A 22,792-nucleotide genomic window follows, 5' to 3' on the forward strand; every position below is an offset into this window, starting at 1 on the left:
GGTTTGATTAGATTGGTCTGTAATCAACCACACTAAGTTAACTAATGCTGTTTTAAATTCAAACTCATTTTTATTACTGTCAAGTGAATTTGTTGGAAATCAACAATCAAAGTTACATATTTAACGGTGATCGTATACAAAGTTGACACTCGCTTAGATTCCTGAGCAAGCTTAACCGGGGTGCAGAATCACATGACTTACTGTGGTGTTCCACCTTTTAAACTTTATTGAATTTATTGGACGATAAGTGATGCTTTATAAATTTCAAATAACTTTAAAAAAAAGTTTTCTTAAGAATTTCAACAAGCACATAAAAGACATATTTTTATGCTGCTTATGACAATGTGAAATACATAAGAATGATTTTATTTAATAAGCATGTGTTCTTGTTCAAAAATTCCATTTTTACTGCATTTATTGTACACGATAATGTTTAACGCAACGTTAAATTTTGTCACCGATTTCAGACGTATTTCAGGATTTATTCTTATACCTTAAGATATCGGCACAAACTGCAAGAAAAACTGTCTTGTATGCACTAAAGATTTTTTGCAAACATGATTACAGTCTGTCCAGCCCGTGTGTAAACCCCTGAAAACCCCGTTGATTCTGCACCCTGTTAACCAATCTACAGCTATTGGACCATATCTTTGAAAAATACGTTAAACATATACGGCGTACTTACCAAAGGCTTGCTTGACGTCCTTCTCATCACAGTTGAACGGGGGACCTATGTACACATGTTAGAAGTCATTAAACGGCATACATGCTATACTTAAGAAATATTAAACCCGACTGAAAACACTTTGATAAAGTATGGACCAGTCAGACAGCCCCAAATCGTACCGAAGTTCGGGACTACCTGGCTGCCCCCTATTATGCTATCGGGCCCGAAGTTGGGTGTAATATATTACATTTTGTATATTGTACTAAGCGTGCTTCTCAACGATTTCTACACACATTTGACCAAAAAAATGTAATGCCTTTGTAGTGATACAGATTTTTTTACAAATGTTAGATTTTTAAATCAATTTAAATAATATTTAATAACAAAAATTGTTTCAGTTTTATAAATTCACCCGTGTTAGCAAAGTACTATAATAAAGCGTAACCGCGCAGTGCAACTTAGCTGCTTTTTATGGTGTAAGAACTGGTCCAAAACTATTCTGAACCGTCCCGGACGGTTTATAAACCGTCCGGGACGGTTTAGGAAAGTTTTGGACCGTTCGTGCGCATAAACCGTCCGTGACGGTTTTAACTGTCCGATACGGTATTATTGCTGGAGTTGGGTTACAATAATGCTTTACTTTGGAAGTTTTAGGAGCGGAATGTAATATCGTTGTCATCTGGAGCGACGCTATTTTTCTCGGACAAAACATGAATTTCAAAATATTCAATCAATCATTGCTGCCAAACACGTCAGAGCTAAACATGAATATTTTAAGTACTCGAAATTAATGTGTTTGCCCACAAAGTATTTTGACATAGGTAACGAGTTTCATCTTTTACAGTGCATTTTTTTGATACATAGAATGAAGCAGCTTTTAAACCGAACAGGTTTAATAAACTGAATAATACTTGTTCAAGTAAGCAATTGACACAAATACCACAAGAAAAGCCGGAGATAGAAAATGTTTTGAATTAGTTTAAGAAATACCATTTTTTTTTATTGACTCCTCTTCAAAACCTATGCCGTACTATAATTTACGCCAGGAAACGGAAACCGTCCCGGACGGTTTTTTAAACTGTATCGGACGGTTTGTTATCCACAAAATAAATCGCCCGGTAAGGTTTACAGACACACGAGCGGTTCAAAATTATGTAACTGTCCGATACAGTTTAGTAAAGCGTCTCGGACAGTTTATAAACCGTCCCGGACGTTTTAGAATAGTTTTGGACCAGTTCGTACACCATAGCTTTAAACATGTGCGGAGACGTCATACGTCCATATTTTGCACGTGCGGTCCATAAATAGCACGGGCGGTCCATATATAGCACGTGCGATCCATAGCCTTTATCGTATTTTACGGACATAAATCGGTCATAGAGATAAATAAGTAGCAATTTATGTAAAGTACACAACTAGCAAGTGCTCTATACATAGTGACGTTCTTAAGTTGTATTATGACCTCAAAGTATTAGTTCTAAAATTATAAATCCAAATATACATAAAAAGAAAAACATATAAAGGATATTTGCTGGCGAGATTGGCTTAGTAGAATTAATGAATACAAAATCGAAAGTTCGATTTATTTTTACAGGCCTAACGACACCGGTGCTGATTTGCATATAACATAACAAATACGTGATAATTGCTGGTGAGAGTTGCTAAGTATAATATAATAATACCACTGTTCAAACGGATGATTCCAGTTTGTATCAGTTCAATACGTACCACCGAACTTGCTGTTGTCAAGTAGAAAGCAGTCGAGTAGGTATCGACAATCGTTCTTCATGATAGCCCGGAGACTCAGGGCATACCTGTAACCATGGAAACCAACATGAAGCAGTTTAATGAGTTTTATAGAGAAAGAAATACTTGTTCCGTGTTCCAAATCCTTTTGAGTGTTGCACGAAATAAAACCATGAAAACAGGTTTGTTAAAAACAAACCCTTTATTGCATTCTAACTTTACGTAATTCATTATCATAATAATTGATAATTAATTTATTCTTTTAAAAGCATGTACACATATAACTATTTGTTAATACACAAAGCACCATTGAATTATCGAATAATTGCAAACGTACAAGTATACTTTTATGGTCTAATTTTATTATTTAATACACGTATGTGTTTATATGATAACGATAATAGCGGATGCAACGCAGCGATGATTTTTGTCCAGTTTATTCTGGTACCATACCAAGCACACTGACTGACCTTGACCTTTCTTTTACCGGAAGTGCCACAAAGCCGCCTCGGTCCCATATGCATGAGACCTTCTCCTTCATTACTCTGAAAATACAGCATTTATAGTAGCTTTTTTAGACCCTAAATACAGATGAGTCACATTCTGGGATAACCGGGCATAATGCATGTGCGTAAAGTGTCGTCCATATAATTCTGTGCAGTCCGCACAGGCTATTCAGGGACGACCATTTCCGCCTAAACTTTATTTCGCTAAGAAGAGGCGTCCTTAAAATAAAACAAAACCGTAAAAGCGGAAAGTGCTTTAACCCCGTTATCAGAGCAAGGCCTAATTATTGTTTTACAAAATTATCATGCACTTCTATCTGGATAGCTTTATGGGTTTCTATGTAATGGTACTTAATAAACAATGGCGTAACTTAATGGCACCGGTGGGAAAAAGGTTTTAGGGTGTAAATAATGAATCGGAAATTACATATACAACTTAACCCATTTATGCCTAGCGTCTAGAAAAAAAGGGCTTGGCAAACAGCGTAGACCCAGATGAGACGCCGCATCATGCGGCGTCTCATCAGGATCTGCACGTTTTGCTTAAAGGAAATATTCTAAATATAGAAATAAATATACAAGACAGCCCTAATTTGGAAATAAATTGATCCAATTTAGAAGGAAGGGAGAGTCCACTAGGAATAAATGGGTTAAATAAATGTCCCTGATTTTAACCAGTTGTTACTGTTGTATGCATTTTCATGACATTCTTTTCATCTAGCGTCCCTCAATAGGAGAATAGCATTCGTCACTCAGATTTATTTACTGCAAGATTCACTCACGGGAAACTTGATTGCTGTCTAAAAAGGCACATCGTGACAATGAATGCGTACATTAACATACCGGGGTACTTTTATTTCTAATCTTTTTATGTTAAATATTATTTGGTATAGGATCGGATTTCACGGAAAAAATCACGATGAAACTTTAATACGTGGATATATGTTTAAAATAGTGATACCTTCTCATATGAGAAGTTGCGTTTGACAAGTTAACACCTGTACATGTTTAATGGTATAAAGTGCGAAATCGTATACGTGATAGGGAAGATGATTCCGTAATTGTGCATTTTAATCTAACAATTTGATACCGTATAATTTGTGTGCTCGCTCGTCAATGAAAAGCTAAAAATAACAACGGCGAAACTTGTGTCGGCAATGTGTTTTTTTTATTGACAAGATAATGCGTATGTTACGGAATTATTTAATGCTTGTCCTACTTTTCAAATGTTAGAGAATTAGTTAATGCTTGTCCTAATTTTACATTGAACCCATGATCAATAGCTTAATGCGGTCTCATTTTTTAGTAATTACCTTTGATGTTATGTGTCTTAATTAACTGTCACACGAGAAATCACGTTACACCGACAAAAGCAGAAGAAAAAATTATGCAAGTCATGGGTTAAAGGTGGAGTGGCAAAACTGAAAATTCATATTTCGAACAATACCCGTTGACAGATAAGCAAATGTCATATATTGAATTGCCGTTATTTTATAGCGAGAAATCAAGCGATTACTAAGTACTAATGTTGTGTCGACACATTTTGCAATTTTACATTATTGAGGATCATTTTCAACTTCGACTAAATGTACTTTGTACCCTAAAATGAAATGCAATATATGTATTGTGCATCACTAGTTTAAAGAGCATGATAAGTGTTACTATATTAAGGACACTATTTCTTTGATTGTACTCAGACAAGCTAGATCAATTATGGGTACACAATTACTTAACCTTACTCACTTGCATTGGTTGTTTTCATTTCATAAGACCATGAACGGGTTTTTGGGCTTTCCTCGTGTTGAGCGTCAGCAAATCAGACGTGGTCCCAATTTTACACTGAACCCATGGGCTGATAATTTCGCCAACGTATTAACGTTCATCAATATATGTAGCTGACGCGTTTGCATCGTTTAATCCTGTCTACTAAGAAATCCGCACGTACTCACCAATAAAAAATAGTGTTTAATATTTCAGGGTTATAATACTATTTGCAAATCGTGAGCTGTTTTCAATAAAAACGTGCGTCTTGGTTATGGTTCACATTCTAACCATTTTAAAATTTGCAAAGTCATTTCTGAGTGTTTCGCAATCATGGAAAAACACACATGCATTAAACAAACACGCGCAAAACAACAAACCACTAACAAATATCGAGTTACACATTTTATTTTTCACTTACATCAAAGAAACACAGTTATGTTTTAGATGTGTTAGTCATTTATATAAAAATATTGGTATAGTGTATAAGCAAACTGCTGCCAGAAGGTCTCGGACCAGTGTTTAACCTTATGATAACCTGCGTTTAAGAGTGAGTCTGGGTTCGGGATCTCTGGTAGGCATGGCTGGGGTGTTCGGTGCAATAGGGTGATGTGTTTTTGCGGGTGTTGGGTGGGTTGTGTGAGTGACTGGGAAGGTGTTTGATGAATATGGTGTATGTTTTCACCAGGGCTGGTGAGGAAGCTGTGGGGTCACACCCGTTTAAATCGGACAAATTATTATTGTCACTTTTATCAATTTTATAATTCGTGTAATGGCTGCGATGACTGTTAATTTGATACCAGATATCATTTCCACAGTAGAGTACACCGGATTATTTATTCAGCTATTAGAGATCCCGATGTTGTATCTTTTAAGAAATCTGTTGATATCTCTCGTTTAAAATAATGTTGGCATTGTTTTACACTTCACAGAGTATGATTAAATCTATAACGGCAAAATTGGCAAGTTTATAAAAAAAGGTAAAGTATCGTTGAACTAAAATAAAAAATGACAGACTTTCAGGCTTTTTATTGACGATGCTGCAAAGCAGCTCGTCAAAGTTATCATACCATGAACAAATTCTTCACAATGGCGACCTATGTAAAAGACCGAGTCAGTCCGATTGAGATAGCTCGATTTTTCTAATCGGCATACCTCGCTGATTATCATTGATAAAGGTATAGGAAGCTCAGCTATAAATAGGACAGCATAATCTGGGAAAAAGATTTACTAATAGTTTGAAAACGTTAATTTTAAATCAGTTATTTTCAATTTATTAAATGTTAATAGATCAATGAAACAACTATGCATTTTCTGTATTGTATTTGACATTTGTCGTGATTCCGTAAATAAATTGCGAATTAAAACGTGTATAATAAATTTTCAACGCGATCATGAGTGTAAATAAAGAAAACGAATTATTTTGAACCTGCCTTTTGTAAACGTTGTAGCGACTATGGTATATAAACATAATAGCCGAATGGTATCTGTGAAACTCGCTCTTATGCGTGCTTTCTCATTTTGCATATTTAATAAACTTGTCAAACAGAAATTACAGAGCCATATCAGTGCACATACTATGATTGATAACTCATTCGTTTGTTGGATATTGTTTGCTGTTTTAAACACATATTAGGTCATATCGCGGAGATTTAGTTAACCTTACCATGTATTCATGGGCGAACTCACGTATTCAAGTGCTCTTACGACTATGTGCTCATACCTACCTCAGACCCTGATAAGACGCCGCATCATGCATCGTTTTCATAACAAGTATAAGTAAAATGTTTAAGACTTTTCCATGTGTCTTGAATAAATAACATACATGTACTTATTATTAAAAATGTTGTTGTTTTATTTGAAATTTGAAAACAAATAATTCAGAAATAATTCACCAGACACTTTTTAGAGAAGTGCTAAAGGAATGAAAAACAGCTGTTTTTCAAAATTACATACCATTCTACTTTGATTCGCATTTTCATTTCAATACATGGGATGTGTCATGCGTGATTCCAATTAATTTAACCTTTGATATCATACTTTTTATTTGCTTAACAGTTTGTTGTAAAGTTAAACAAACATTTTAGTCAGGCCTTTTTCGAGTCTTTGTCCGCGTATAGACAATTAACACGCGGATGTAAAATTTATATGGGCGAGTATGGTTAATCATTGCGAATACCGTCTCAAACATACGTCAAAACATATTATTGCATTTAAGTTCAACCGGAACCTCTGAATGAATCAATACGGCAGACCAATAACGGAGCCTGATAAATATTTAGTTGAGAATGCGGTCAGCCATTCACTCGCTGAGCTAACTAATCTTGTATTGTTTGCCATATATACTCCGTGGTTTGCGGCACATAAATGAATATGTACATTGTCTACAATGTTTGTTTGGTATGTAACCTAATGAGACATGGTAAGATGTCCAAAGCAAACTTGCATTTAGACGTTGCATGTCTTCCGTTAAAGCCGAATGGTGTCCTATTCATTTGTAAAGGAGGCTTTTTAAGGAGCGACACTTTCTATGTAATGCGTACGTTTATTTCAAAACAGTTCTCTTATACACATAACCAATGTGTAACTACCCAAAAACTTGTACTTGTCTACGCGGTTGGGCGCATAATGTAAAACGGCAAGCTTGTTAATTATCGATGCTCGAAACATAAGCTTCGTTATTCACTGTACACCCATATAGCCTAGTCAGAGCCAATAGTACAACGCATTGCTCAGTGCAAGCCTTTAACTACAAAGATCAAATTTTCGGCTGTTTATATTCGTATACCCATTTATGCCTAGCGACTAGAAAAAAGGCATAAGCAAACAGCGTAGACCCTGATGAGACGTCGCATCATGATGCGGCGTCGTATCAGGGTCTACGATGTTTGCTTAAAGGAATTTCTGAAAGAAATATTCTAAATATAGAAATAAATATACTAGATATCGGAAATAAATTGATCCAATTTAGAAGGATGGGAGAGTCCACTAGGCACAAATGGGTTAATTGTTATAACAAAGCGGCGAACCCGGATCAGTGCGTAACACTACCGCACCCGAAAGTCTCACATCGTTTTATGTGGTCAGTTGTGACGTCACGTAAAAGCGGCAACAATCAGCAATAGGCGTTCGAAGTGAAATACGGATGTAAGAAATTGATTTAATTTAAGATTGATAGCTGTACAGCTTATTTGGCGCATTAACTGATATTTAATTGCATTTGTTTTAATGATGTCCTGGTTAAACTATTTCATATGAAAGCGTCTTTCCACAAATGTACCGAAAACGGATATTAACGCTGAAAGTCACCTAAATAGATACAAAAAAAATATATTATTATATATCTACCAATCAATTAAATGTCCTTCAAAATCACATCGACAATTTCAAAACTTAGCACTGTCAAAAATATTAACTTTGCTATCTAAATACATGGTACAACACCATTTATAATTACGTTTTTTACGAGATAGAAACACATTAACAAAATACAAATTGTATTTAAATACAAGAAGCTCCACAAGTAGCCAAAATTAGTGGCTTTCAACGAGGATAGCGTATGTACGTTTTTAGAAAATACACATGGGTTGTCATAAATTAAAATGACCGAATGAAGTCAAATAACATTTACTTTATTAAATAGAAGAAACATAATCGGGAACAATTATTTTGAAACACATACTTTTCATTATAACCATGTACCTGATGAAATGAATTGAGCCGTGCTCTGTGAAAAGGGGGTTTAATGCATGTGCGTAAAGTGTGCAGACTGCACAGGCTAATCTGGGACGACACTTCCCGTTTAAACAAATTGAACGAAATTTAACTGCATTAAAAGACGCCACTGACGTTTAAAGGAAGGCGTACTAATGAAGCTTGGCGTCGTACGCCCTACTTACTTTGGTAGCTCAAAACAATCGCATCTGTAAAGCTTGATAGATGAACCATCTGTTGCCTGCAAACAATATTCACCGTGTTTAAATTTGGTAAATATTAAGAAGTTAATTTGCAATTGACTGTTCAAGGAATCATTTCAAACTATTCAATATTTTATCTCAATTTTTGTTAAATTACACAATTGGTGAATCACGTTTAATCAATATTTATGGACATATATTATAAAATTATCGTTTACGGACATACGTTTTTTTTTAAACGGGATAATACATATAATATCGGTGGCATTAAAGCATGGTGTCTAAACATGTTATAAACTATTCTTCACAAAAACGCCAGTTTATCGGAACATATTGGCCAGTACGAAGTTCTCATGTGTAGCAATACAATCCACGACGGTAATGAGTATTATATCGTATTTTCATCGCCGTGCATTAGGGCGTCACATGTTTTCTTGTCTCACAAACCAATGATAAAACAAAAGTTAAATCAATTATATTACTCCAACATTTATAGCTGATATTTTTGTAACTGAAGATACAGTGTATACTTTTTCGTGATTAAGCTTTGAACGTTGGTTTCCTTTATGCATTTACAAATTGGACTGAAATTGTATAACCGTGTGTATCATATATATATATATATATATATATATATATATATATATATATATATGTGTTAATAGAAACATCAGCGCGCATCGTGTACGCATAACTGTGATGTATGACGTACGGTAAAGAGCGCCCCATCCACGCCATCTAGCGGATGAGAGGTGTACGGGATGTTGTTCTCCTCAAAGAACTGGCGGCACGCGCTGTCCACACAGTCATTACCCACCACCTCGTGACCTTGATCCAGTAACCTGTCAGGCGGAAACAGGGCGATTGATTTTAATAGACCTTAAACTTAAACTTACTCATAATAATAAGTGACGTCACTTATTTGTCGAGGAACGACCCATGTGGACATAATAAGGATATGTGATGATTAATCTACATTTATTTAGTATTTTGCATTTAACCCACAATTTAAACATTAAACGAATAAATTAAGTAAAAATAAAGTTACGCCACGAAAAGAATTTCAATAACGTCATGAAAATGCGTGCATTTTATGCATTCAAAATGTTAGAAATACATGTACACGTAGCTGATAGAGTACACAGTGTTGTGAAAGTCGTGGACACGGGTCACAGGTTGGGCTCCCCCAGTATATTAAATATTCTATTCTGTGTGGATGTTGTTGAACCAAACATGCCATATACGCCACCGAAATGCGAACGATTCCGTGTGTTTTGTTTTTTAACGATTGATCCTGGATTTCTCGAGATTTTTCATACACCACCCCAGAAGACTTGTTAACCCAGTTATGCCTAGTGGACTCTACCAACCTTCTAAATTGAATCAATTTATTTCCAAAATTAGGGATGTCTTGTATATTTACATGTGTATTTCTATTTTAAGAATATTTTTTACAGAAATTCCTTTAAGCAAACAAAGTAAACCCTGATGACACGCCGCATCATGCGGCGTCCCATCTGGGTCTACGCTGTTTGCCAAGGTCTTTTTTTCTAGACGCTAGGCATAAATGGGTTAACCAAGGTTAACGCGAGTCAGTAAGCTAAGATTGATCGGGGAATTCAACCTACGACGTTTTAGTTCCGGCGCCAGTGTGTTAACACTAGACAAAGGAACCCATTAAACATGTCCAAGGATATGCAGGTTGCATTTATAAGGCTAAGTAACACTTATGTATCCCACTTAAGAATTTTTTGTTGAAATAGTTTCATTGCCACATCCATATACCGTTGGCTGTGCTGTTGAGTAGAGAGTAAGGTATCGATATTTATCCCACTTTTACAGCGAATTCGGTTGATTAAAGCCCCGTTGATTTAATATCATCTATAGTCAACGGCAGGAAATGACGTCAATATTTCGACGAAATGACGTCATAAATCCAGCGAAATTATCCAGTCAAACTAATTTTGTTTAAACAAAAAGGTTTACAAAATAAAAAGTGTGATAAATAGAATAAAAGATTAGTGTTGATTTTAGATCAGGTTTATCATGCTCGGCACGAAAACGAAAAAGCACTCGCCAAGGCTCGTGCTTTTTGTTTTCTAAGCCTCGCACGATAAACCTGATCTATAATCAACACTAACCTATTATTCTCTATATAAATAGCAGTAATTGAAAACGCTATCAGACTAAACTATATTAAATTCTGACTTTCATGTCATTAATATGAATTTAATTCCAATTGAATTGTTTTATAATTTATAATTTAAGACTCCAAACTCTCGGAGTTCAATCCGTGAAGCCCTGTCTCTTTGTACACACAATTTAAGAAGAAAAAGGAAGTCGGACAACACTTATTGAGTCAATTTTCAAACTAAGAGACGCATATGCACGAGAAGATATATCTCGCCTTTTTCATATGAGCATTGTTCTGAGAAAACTGTGCATAATTCATTTGCGTACAGCTGCGTCCCAGATTTGCCTGTGCAGTCCGCACAGGCTAGTCAGGGACGATACTTTTCGCCTAAATTGGATTTTTGAAGATACTTCCTTTAATCCCTGATTTGCCTATGCGCACATGCATTAAGCCCAGTTTTCTCAGAACGCGGCTTATATTTATGTACAAGTAAATTGACAGTTTTTTGTCATCTCAAAACGCTAATCAAACATTCTGAGTCACGACATACTCATGTACATGTATTGAATGAAAGTATTTTCATTATAAACTAAGATAAATAAGTATGCCGTTGTTACATTGTTAATGCATTGGTTATGATGTTAATGTCCTGTTAATATTCCGGTATTCGTCAGGTTTGGACTACCAAACGCATAACACTCAATATGCGCTATTTTATTAGAAATAAAATGTGGTATGTTTATGCAATGTACATCGAATTTCGTAATGTGTTGATAGTTTGCTGTTCGTATCAATGCGTATATATCATATGTTCGTATCAATGCGTATATGCATCTTGTGAAAGACTGCAGCAGTATTTCGATTTTGTTGGAAATTCAGAATTGCACTTCGCATTAAATAACGAGCTTGTCTACTTGTACCCCATGGATGCGAGTAGATGAAATGATGCACACGTCAGCGAAATATCAACGAAAGCACCTTTTTTCATAGCTTGGCGTCTTTATGCCACCACATGGCACAAGAAGGCTGAACGACAGGGAAAAAAGTCAACTTTGAGCAATTTGTGGAGCGTCAATGCCACGTTGCGACATTAGCGTTACAATGTTTCGGCGATATAAGTCAAAGCAATGCAACGTATAATTATCAAAATGGGTTTACATTATGAATTTCGGACCACGGTTTTACCCCCTGTGCTAGCGGCAGTGAAGAGCAAACAGCGCCCATGTTGTATTTATTCATGAATATCACTTGCCTGCAGATAAACGAAAATAAACAAGACAGATTCTATACAAATATATGACCGATTTAGGGGGGATTAGAATTTAGACCCACTATGCGACGTGTTTAACGAAAACCTTTTGAAATTTAGCGCGGCTCTGTACAATAGTTTATTTATTAGTGCATTAAAAGGCAGTGGCGAGTAGTACAGCCGGGATTCGCTCGCAATTAAGAGAGTAAGTCAACTTGTCTTCTCTAGCGCGTGCATTTAACGAAGTGTTTAAAATAGTATTTCAAATGCCCCAGTGTAGTAAGACGATGACAGTGCAAAACTAACATGACTGTGCTAAACGTTTTCGTAATAGAACTTGTTATTTTCATTTAATGAGTCGTGTTCTGAGAAAACTGAACATAATGCATGTGCGTAAAGTGTCGTCCCGGATTAGCCTGTGCAGTCGGCACAGGCTATTCAGGGACGACACTTTTCGCTTTTATGACATTTTCCGTTTAAATGAAGTCTCTTCTCAGCAAAAATCCAATTAAGGCGGAAAGTGTCGTCCCTTATTAGCCGGTGCGGACTGCACAGGCTTATCTTGGACGACACTTTACACACATGCATTAAGCCCAGTTTTTTTAAAAACAAGACTCAAAGACACAAAAAATGCGGAACCTGGAACCCGTCTAATTGTACATCGTGCGAAAAAATTAAATGCATTTTTAAAGCAGTAAAACAACTTATCAGTGAGCACTTACCACTTCGCTTATATAACGTATGGAATTATATTCATTTCATTGTCAACAAGTCTTTCATAAACTCGACACTATTGTTTGCTGATGAATTTCGAACAAATGTTTTTCCTTACAGTTGATGTACGTGTGTTTCCCCATAGACGGTACCAAACACGATACGAGTCACACGACATATCTGATCCATCGCGGCAAAGTGCATGATTTGACGACTTCTTTAATGGCACGGTTTGACGTACATTTTTGTGAATAAGTTCTTAAAAGTCTTACCATTTCATGTCTAGCGTCTTTCCACAAAGAGCGACGAACACAGTCTGTCGGTTCTTCCCGTTAAGAAGCTTGTCTATATACTTCTGGAGCATTCTGAAAAAAAAACAACATACACAACAAAACGCATCATCATCATCGCCATCGTCGTAACCAAGACCACCATCATCATAATTACAATATTCATATCAATATTCAAGAAATGACATTATCAACAAAATGTTTCTCATCATTACAATCCCTATCACAATTGCCAGAACCAAAAGAAGAAGAAACAAAACAATTATTATATGATTATTATCGTCCTCTTATTTCGTTGTATGTTACATATTCGTATATTTTTCCAACCATGCATCTTTGCACAAACATTCTCAGTAAAGTAATTGCAACAAAAACAACTGTTGAAGGACAGTTTTACAAACAGTTAGTAAACACAAAAAGGAACATAGATAAGCTTATTGTTTTTTATGTGCATCGGTCCACGTTTATTTGAACAACTTTCAATATACATTGTATATTTGCACAAAACATTTATAGTGCATGTTAATATGCTATCGGACAGCATTGTGCGTTTACGACATGGACATAGACCTGTTCAGATTGGTCAAACGCAGGCAATTTCAAATCCATTGCATTCACCCTGAAAATCTACTAGCTCATTATTTAATTCGCCTTGTTCGGTATTTCTTGTCAGATTTGTGTCAGAAGCATGCGCAATGCCATAGGTATGCTCTATATTCATGTGCAATGCCATATGTATACGCGATATGCATGCGCAATGCCATATGTATGCGCGATATACATGCGTAATGCCATATGTATGCTCCATATACATGCGCAATGCCATATGTATACGAGATATGCATGTGCAATGCCATATGTATGCGCGACATAAATGCGTAATGCCATATGTATGCGCGATATACATGCGTAATGCCATATGTATACGCGATATGCATGCGCAATGCCATATGTATGCGCGATATACATGCGTAATGCCGTATGTATGCGCGATATACTAGTACATGCGTAATGCCATATGTATACGCGATATGCATGCGCAATACCATATGTATGCGCGATATACATGCGTAATGCCATATGTATGCGCGATATACATGCGCAATGCCATATGTATACGCGATATGGATGCGCAATACCATATGTATGCGCGATATACATGCGTAATGCCATATGTATGCGCGATATACATGCGCAATGCCATATGTATACGCGATATGCATGCGCAATGCAATATGTATGCGCGATATACATGCGTAATGTCGTATGTATGCGCGATATACCAGTACATGCGTAATGCCATATTTATGCGCGATATGCATGCGCAATCAGACAGGTAATTAAAAGCACACTTACTACATCGAATATTGTTTGGATATGATAGCATTTTAAATAAGAACGTTGAAGATCATTTAATGATGTTCCCGATAAACACACTTTGTCACGTTGTCAAGGCGATAACCATAAAAAGTGTTACAAGTAATTACAACAAAAACACCAGGGTTACGTACGGATGCACTTTGGGCATGTGAAACTTAGTCTGGTTAAGGGACCAGCGATAGTCCCAGTCGTCCACCGACATGTTCGTGACGTCCTCATAGTCGCCGAATTGGTTCAACTTTCGGTTGGGGGCACCGACGCCGTCTGAAGAAAAAGTAAACACAGTCTTATATAAAATAATGTCTAGTTTGTACTACACAAGACGTAACCATTTCATACCGTACTGTGCTGTACCGGACCGTATTGTACTGAACCCTACCGCACCATACCATTATTTATGGCCTATATATTTTAACTCGATTGCACTTAAAGTCTAAAGAATATGAACACACTATCGATAACGTTTCCTGGCAAACAAAAGTCTTCGAACGTTCCCTGGGTGGGCATTGACTTCGGTATCTCCGATGTCGCTACACGAACTCCAGACTTACTATAACACCGGACCGTTCCTTTTCATAATATGCGAATGGCCATACTTACATTCACATTGATAACTGAATCCGGACAAGACTCAAATGTTGTCTGTTTCCACAATCAATTTTATGTAATGTCATTATCAGTCTTGCTTGAAATCCCGTGCTATAATTTCAACGAGGACAGAAGGATGCCTAGATTCCTCCAATAACATGCACAACTGTTTTATTTCTTGTATCATACTTTGTTTTCTTAAAAAAACAACAACAGAATACTATTTCGAGCGGCATCCACATCGACATGCAATTTAATCAGTTTTTTTGCGGTCCCCTTAACCGCCCCCCCCCCCAAAATAATAAAATAAAATAAAATAAATAAATAAATGGTTTACAATTTAAATATTTGACACCTAAAACAGTGTGTTCTACAAAATTCTTTAAAAATTCCTTGTAAAAACTAGTTCCCTTCACTTTTATTTTTTGTTTAATCAATAATTTTATCATCACCAAAATTATCATAAGAAATCGATAAGGCATCTGGATTAAAAAGGCACTGGCTTTTTTTGAGTAAAATATACTTCAAGCTTAAGTTACTTGATAATAATTAATTACCTCTGTATTTTATTGATTAATATATCTAACATACGCACAATTTTTAGTTTTTAAGTACACAAACCGTTTTCGTGCCCCGCACCCCCCTCCCAAAAAAAGCTAATCAAAGTTTTAAAAATACTCAATGCTTGTCCCATCTAAATACATAACCCTGGACGAAAACCAGGACGAAATGTGTTCATTTGAAACAAAAATCAGACCCAATATAACCCAAAGTTCTGTGTCCGACACGCACACCATGCATTTAAGTATTATGACATTGACAAAAATATTTAATAATATTTGCAGAGTGTTAACTTTAAATTGAATAGAAAACCTTTTGAATTGAATTCGCATGTGGGCTTCACATTCAGAGAATTTTTTTAACTTCAAACATTTAAAATAAAAAGAATCACAGTTTTTAAAGGCGGAGTAAAAATTTCACCCTCATTAGCCCGTATGAAAAAGACCTACGCAGTGTTAAGGATTAAATCGGAATAATATTTTCAAAGTCATAGACGCGGAACATATTTATGACAGCGCATTTTATTTGTGCATTGTCACTATGATACTAACTTAGATTTCATATTGACATAATACATCGACATTTAAGATATTCAATTTATTATTTCATCTTCTTTTTCGAAATGTCACTGATATTTCAAATATATTTATAGACATTTTTAATGTTGAAAATTTATGATTACGTTTATGTTTTGTGCAGCAAGCGTCAACATGAAACTTTGTTATTATGTTTCGCTATAAATTGCCATTTTCAACACTGATAGTATCATTTTGTCGCCGCGTTTATGGGAATACGACTTTTAAAAGAATTTCAATACTTCCAATTAGAATCTGCATATACCGAACGATGCTATCAATGCCCATATTCACTAGCTTATTCTTAAGCGAGATTATACGATTTTGTGAAATATTTATGAATTTATATAAAATATGTAAAAACTTATTATACATATATTTCAATATAAATTAAAATAAAAGTTAAGAAGAACATGTGTCAACAAATGCGAAATAAGCCAGATATTTAATTCTGAAGTTGAAAATGTCTGTACAGTTGAATTCGCCAGCATGTATATCATGCATATACGATGTGAATCTAAATTTAGTTTTAGTGCAGATTCGTTCATACGTCACAAAGACACAATTTTGTTTTACGGATAATTTTAATTCCCTGCAACGATATCTATTCATACGACACACGAACACTAATATATGTTATGTATGTAATATACCAGTCGTGATATTTTAATCAATGTAAAAATAATTGTTAAACATACGGTATTTTAGAACTTTTTTCGTCAATCGCGGTTGACGGTCCCTTTAACCCTTTACCCCTTATGAAAGCACTTTAATGGTTTGTAGTCCCATAGAAAATCTAATTGAATTATATAAATATTCTTTACTACAATCAAGTTTTTAATGCTTCATTTCAACTTTAAGAAATTGATGAGCAGCAAACAGCATAAAACCTGAACAGACTGCGAGTTCTGGCTTTATGCATGCTGCAATAGCCATTTTGACATTGCTTCTGATGGGGGAAACTGTAAAACTAATGGTATATTTTTGCAAGCTCCTTCAGCAATCTCGTTTTGACCATTTGCATGAAATTTTTTTTTTGATAGTTTCGAAATAATCGGTATTCAACACGTGAACACTTTTAAAAGTTGCCTGTATATCATTTACTATTATTATATATAATCAAATTGTAACTATCAGACGTGTGTATATGCAACATATTTTTTATGCATTCTTTTAATATTCAATGTATGTAGCACAAAACAATAAACAAAAATAAAAAGAAATGTTCATTTACCCATTTATGCCCAGCGTCTAGAAAAAAAGGCCTTGGCAAACAGCGTAGACCAAGATGAGACGACGCATGATGCGGCGTCTCATCAGGGTCTGCGCTGTTTGCTTAAAGGAATTTCTGTAAGAAATATCCTAACTATAGAAATAAATATACTAGACATCCCTAATTTGGGAAATAAATTGATCCAATTACGAAGGATGGGGGAGTCCACTAGGCTAAATGGGTTAATCAAAAAAGGACGCTTCTGTAATAAAATTAGGACGCTGTGTATAATTTAGAAACTTCGTACCACTTTCAGATGCAACGGACATATTAGGAACATGCATGAGTATTCATGTTGTTGGAAATCCTTACAATGTGATATAAATAATTCACATCGAATATTGCACTGACATTACCATAACTCTTTAACATTGTTAGGTAGATCGATCAATGTGATAAAAACAAGCAAATTCGTTGAATTGATATTCCCCACCTATATACTTCTGGGCACAAAAGTGTTATATTTGACACTAAAAAGCATTTTGTTGAAGATACAAAGGGCCATAACTCTGTTATTATCAGATGGTGTACAATGCCATTTGGCGTGCATCATCCTATTATCAATATATATACTCATACCAAGTTTCAATGAAATCCGCAAAAGCACTTCCAAGATATGGCTCCGGACACAAAAGTGACAGACAGACGGACAACCGGACGGACAACCGGACAACGCCAAAACAATATCCCTCCGCCTCTGGCGGGGGATATATACTCGTACCAAGTTTCAATGAAATCTGCCAAAGCACTTCCAAGATATGGCATAGGACACAAAAGTGCCTAAAGTAAAAAGCATTTTTTCAAGATACAAAGGGCCATAACTCTGTTTTTAACAGATGGTATACAATGCCATATGGCGTGCATCATCCTCTTATGCATATATATACTCATACGAAGTTTCAATGAAATCCGCCAAAGCACTTCCAAGATATGGCTCCGGACACAAAAGTGCCTATAGTAAAAAGCATTTTTTCAAGATACAAAGGGCCATAACTCTGTTTTTAACAGATGGTATACAATGCCATTTGGCGTGCATCATCCTCTTATGCATATATATACTCATACCAAGTTTCAATGAAATCCGCCAAAGCACTTCCAAGATATGGCTCCGGACACAAAAGTGCCGGACGGACGGACGGACAGCCGGACGGAGGGACGGACAACGCCAAAACAATATCCCTCCGCCTCTGGCGGGGAATAATAATTCACATCGAATATTGCGCTGACATTAACATAACTCTTTAACATTGTTAGATAGATCGATCAATGGCTTCGAACGACTTGCTGAATGATTAACTGTTTTTTGAATGGCGATGATTTGAGGTTAATGTTTATTTACACGTAATACTTTTTGGAATAGATAATGCATAAGCGTGGATAGAGGCTGGTAATCGACCGGTTTAAACCCTTATAATTTGCTTTTGATTTTCTAACTAGGTGACCCTAATTTTAATAATACTTTTTAATGTTTAATGTATGTGTTGCATGTATTCTCATGATTTTTTAGACAAATGTTCACTTCGCATAAATAAAAGACATACTGAGGTGTACCAAAGTTTCTCACCTGATATTGAATCGGGAATGCCTCCGTTGTTTTTTAAAGGCTTGTGTAAATGACTATTAAACTCACAATTTTCAAACAGTTTTTCATGGATCTCCAAAAGAAAGTCAATCATGTATATGTTGTCGAAATATAATATTCGGCCAGATATGCACATGTATTAAATTGTATTGTCATTTATAAAAAAACAACCTTTTTATCAAGAAAATAAAACGTAATAATCGTGTACTAGCTTTGTTTATTTGTAATACGGAAAACATCGGTAAAATCGTCTAATACTTCTACTATCGCACTACTAGATATAATTGTGCTAATCTATATAAAGTAATAATGGACGGTGTGAATTTGAGTAAAATACACGCGCAAAACAAATAAAATTTCACATGTAATGGGTATATACGCAAAGCACTTTTTCCATTAATATTTCAATGAGTCTATATTTGCACACATTATGATAATAGTTTTTACAAAGTAATCAATGGACATACTCGTCTTTTGAGACGTTAGGCTCTAAGTTGGTAGATGAACGTTTATTAATGACTTTGAAACAGTCATGTTAATCTTTCGATTATACTTACTTAATACTAAGCGTTGGTTCCTTTTAGGACTTTAAATTCAATCACGTTTTAAAGGCCGTAATTTAATGTATTTTCTACAGCGGAAGTGAGTTGGTATTAAAAATTATTTAGCCGACTCTTAGTTTATTTCCGCGTTGATATTCTGCTTTAACACGCTCTACCTTTCTCTGTCGATTAACCTTTTTCGTCGATTGGTGCGTGTGAACGAAATGAAGATTGGAAATCATTCACCCCGTATGAGTGTCCTTTTTGATGAATGATACCGAATCGTGAACTGAGCAAATAAATGATTACTCTGATAAATCTACAAACACGCCTTCAAAACATCCACTTCTCCTGCACTAAGTGCCACAAGGGCGTTTGATAAAAATAACTTGTCTAATATTTTAAGGAATAGTGATAGTTGTTCTCATCTTTCCAGCATCATAATTAAAAGCAGCAGTAGATGACGCAGCTGTCATTATTAGCTTTAGGGCAACAGCAACTTCATAAATGACCTTAATTCTACTTACATGTTATTTAGTCACTATAACTACTACTACTACCTCAAAAACTACTACTTCCTCTTCTACTTCTTCTTCTTCTTCTCCTTCGTCTTCTTCTTTTTCCTCCTCCTCTTCTTCTTCTTCTTCTTCTTTTTGCTTCTTCTTTTTTTTTCTTCTTCTTCTTCTTCTTCTTCTTCTTCTTCTTCTACTACTACTTCTACTACTACTACTACTACTACTACTACTACTACTACTACTACTACTACTACTACTACTACTACTACTTCTACTGCTACTGCTTCTGCTACTGCTGCTGCTGCTGCTGCTGCTACTACTACTACTACTACTACTACTACTACTACTACTACTACTACTACTACTACTACTACTACTACTACTACTACTACTACTACTACTGCTGCTACTACTGCTACTACTTCAACTACTACTACTACTACCACTACTACTACTACTTCTTCTTCTTCATCTTCTTTTTCTACTTCTACTACTTCAACTTCTTTTACTTCTACTACAACTTCTGCTAATTCTACTCAACCAACCAAGAGATACAACAACCAAATATAACGCTCTAATCATATTGCCGATGTTTATCACCCCCCCCCCCCCCCCCTCTCCTAGCGCAAGAGTGTTTCCTCATACTACCGAGTTATGATATGAATATAATTATCTTGTACTCCCAACTGACAGATACAGAATGAGGAAATTTTCGCTTCGTCATCGTGAGAACGCAGAAAACAAAAGAAAGCACAGAAAAAAACAACAACAACACCAAAACATGATAGTTTAAAGATAGTTTGACAAGACCCTCTGACGTTTTAAAAAACAATATTGCAAACAAGTACATATAAAAACAGTTAATTTAATAAAACATCCGATAAATTGTTGATAAAAGATACGAGATCTTAAATTGAGTCGTGTTCTGAGAAAACTGTTCCTAATGCATGTGCGTAAAGTGTCGTCCCAGATTAGCCTGTGCAGTCCGCACAGGCTAATCAGGGACGACACTTTCCGCTTTTACGGTATTTTTATTTTCAAGGAAGTCCCTCCTTACCAAAAATCAAGTTTAGGCGGAAAGTGTCGTCGCTGAATAGCCTGTGCGGACTGCACAGGCTAATCAGGGGTGACACGTTACGCACATGCATTAAGACCAGTTTTCTCAGAACAGGGCTCTTATTATCAAATCCATATCTGAATTATACACGAGGTGGAAATCTTTTAATGTTTAAAACATGCGACGAGAATTGGGTTCTCATGATGTTTATTGTTTAGCAACGATAACGATTTTTGAGCTCATTCTTTGAATTGGCCTCACCAAACATTTTAATGCCTTTAAGTGTTGAAGACCATTCATTAAAGAGAAAATGTAGACACATTCGGGTACTTGAGTTGAGAGTGCGGTGGATTTTAACAGCTATATATCAACAGTGTTTGTTTTGTAAACCCTTCGCAATCGCTGGTGGTCATCTTATAGTAGGTTGTAACCGTGATGAAGCAGAAAAACTACACCGAACCTTAATGACAATATACTTGGTTGATGGATTTGGGCTTACGGGACCTGTCACAAGGATTACCGGACAGGATATCGGTTGTAAGATGTTAACAGACGACTTACTCAACGTCGTAAATTCAAACACTATCTAGCCCCGGAGTGCTCGTTATAATATTATCACTGACGCGCCAGTTGTCAATAGGTCGAACTAGTACTGTTTGATAGCGTTTGTTTTCAGAAACGGACGACGTCCGTCCATTTTGTAGAACATAACAAATAAGATCATTTTATGGGAACCGAGCAGGGAACAGCTTCGTTTAACCCATTTATGCCTAGCATCTAGAAAATGGGCATTGGCAAACAGCGTAGACCCAGATGAGACGCCGCATGATGCGGCGTCTCATCAGGGTCTGCGCTTTTTGCATAAAGGAATTTCTGTAAGAAATATTCTAAATATAGAAATAAATAAACTAGACATCCCTAATGTTGGAAATAAATTGTTCCAATTTAGAAGGATCGGAGAGTCCACTAGGCATAAATGGGTTAACATAGTTAAAGAGACTTGAACACGTTAACGGATGGGATCGATATATAGCGTTTGGAAGTGTTCGTATTTATTGACTGAATAAAAAAGCTCTTAACTTCACACTTTGTCCTTAATTATTCCAAAGACATTAAAGTGATAATAAAAACTAATAACATCACAATTCAAGTTAAGTAGCAATAAAAGACAAAACAGTTTAAAATGGATTTCCTTTTTGCTTTCTAATAGTTGAATACAAACCAATGTAAGAACTCCGGTCATTGCTGTAGACATGGTGATAAGGTGACATTAGTACATACCAGCCGCGTTCTGGGAAAACGGCACTTAATGCATGTCGCACACGCTTATCATTGACGACTCTTTCCGCTTTTATGGTATTTTTATTTTAGGCCTAACAAAAAAATGTTTGTTTCCACGGACATGGCCTAAAAAATTAGGGTAGGTAGGTAGGAAAATAATTTTATTTTTAAAAATATTTTCTTTTTAGAAAATGTCGTACATGGTGCATCTTCTTCTCATTTTTTTGTGTACAACTGTATGTACAATAAATTTGATGATGTATGTAATGCAATATGGATTAATTTAAATGCTTTAATGAAATAAAAACTTGCTGTTCATTAATTTTGCATTTGTTGCTCGTCTTATTTTCGAGTTTAATGTTGACTTCTGGCAGCGGCTTTAATAGTCCATTTTATAACCAATAAAAGGCATAACTAAAGTCGCAGTAAGCTTGACCCTCAGTGTCTATAGGGA

General features: G+C 35.8%; 3 protein-coding genes across 6 annotated transcripts in view; 2 read left to right on the forward strand and 1 right to left on the reverse strand.

The window, feature by feature from the left end:
- The window catches only part of LOC127855585 (probable thiopurine S-methyltransferase), a 288,200-nt gene that overhangs the window by 255,519 nt on the left and 9,889 nt on the right, over positions 1-22,792 (reverse strand). Inside the window, exons 2-8 of one of the 4 annotated variants that reach the window (XM_052391324.1) lie at positions 14,496-14,628; positions 12,967-13,059; positions 9,310-9,439; positions 8,580-8,635; positions 2,884-2,958; positions 2,396-2,481; positions 686-730 (exon numbers count right to left, since the gene is read on the reverse strand). The exons of 1 other annotated variant lie outside the window; for it this stretch is intronic. In XM_052391324.1, the coding sequence (XP_052247284.1) occupies positions 686-730; positions 2,396-2,481; positions 2,884-2,958; positions 8,580-8,635; positions 9,310-9,439; positions 12,967-13,059; positions 14,496-14,628 (618 nt within the window). The remainder of the gene's footprint in view (positions 1-685; positions 731-2,395; positions 2,482-2,883; positions 2,959-8,579; positions 8,636-9,309; positions 9,440-12,966; positions 13,060-14,495; positions 14,629-22,792) is intronic. 2 more of the 4 variants (XM_052391325.1, XM_052391323.1) reach the window with 2 other exon arrangements.
- The window catches only part of LOC127855577 (uncharacterized), a 185,454-nt gene that overhangs the window by 45,391 nt on the left and 117,271 nt on the right, over positions 1-22,792 (forward strand). The window lies entirely within an intron of this gene.
- The window catches only part of LOC127855578 (uncharacterized), a 246,130-nt gene that overhangs the window by 14,611 nt on the left and 208,727 nt on the right, over positions 1-22,792 (forward strand). The gene's annotated exons all lie outside the window — the stretch shown is intronic.

This window comes from Dreissena polymorpha, chromosome 13 (genome assembly GCF_020536995.1).
Source record: "Dreissena polymorpha isolate Duluth1 chromosome 13, UMN_Dpol_1.0, whole genome shotgun sequence".
Lineage (NCBI taxonomy): Eukaryota > Metazoa > Mollusca > Bivalvia > Myida > Dreissenidae > Dreissena > Dreissena polymorpha.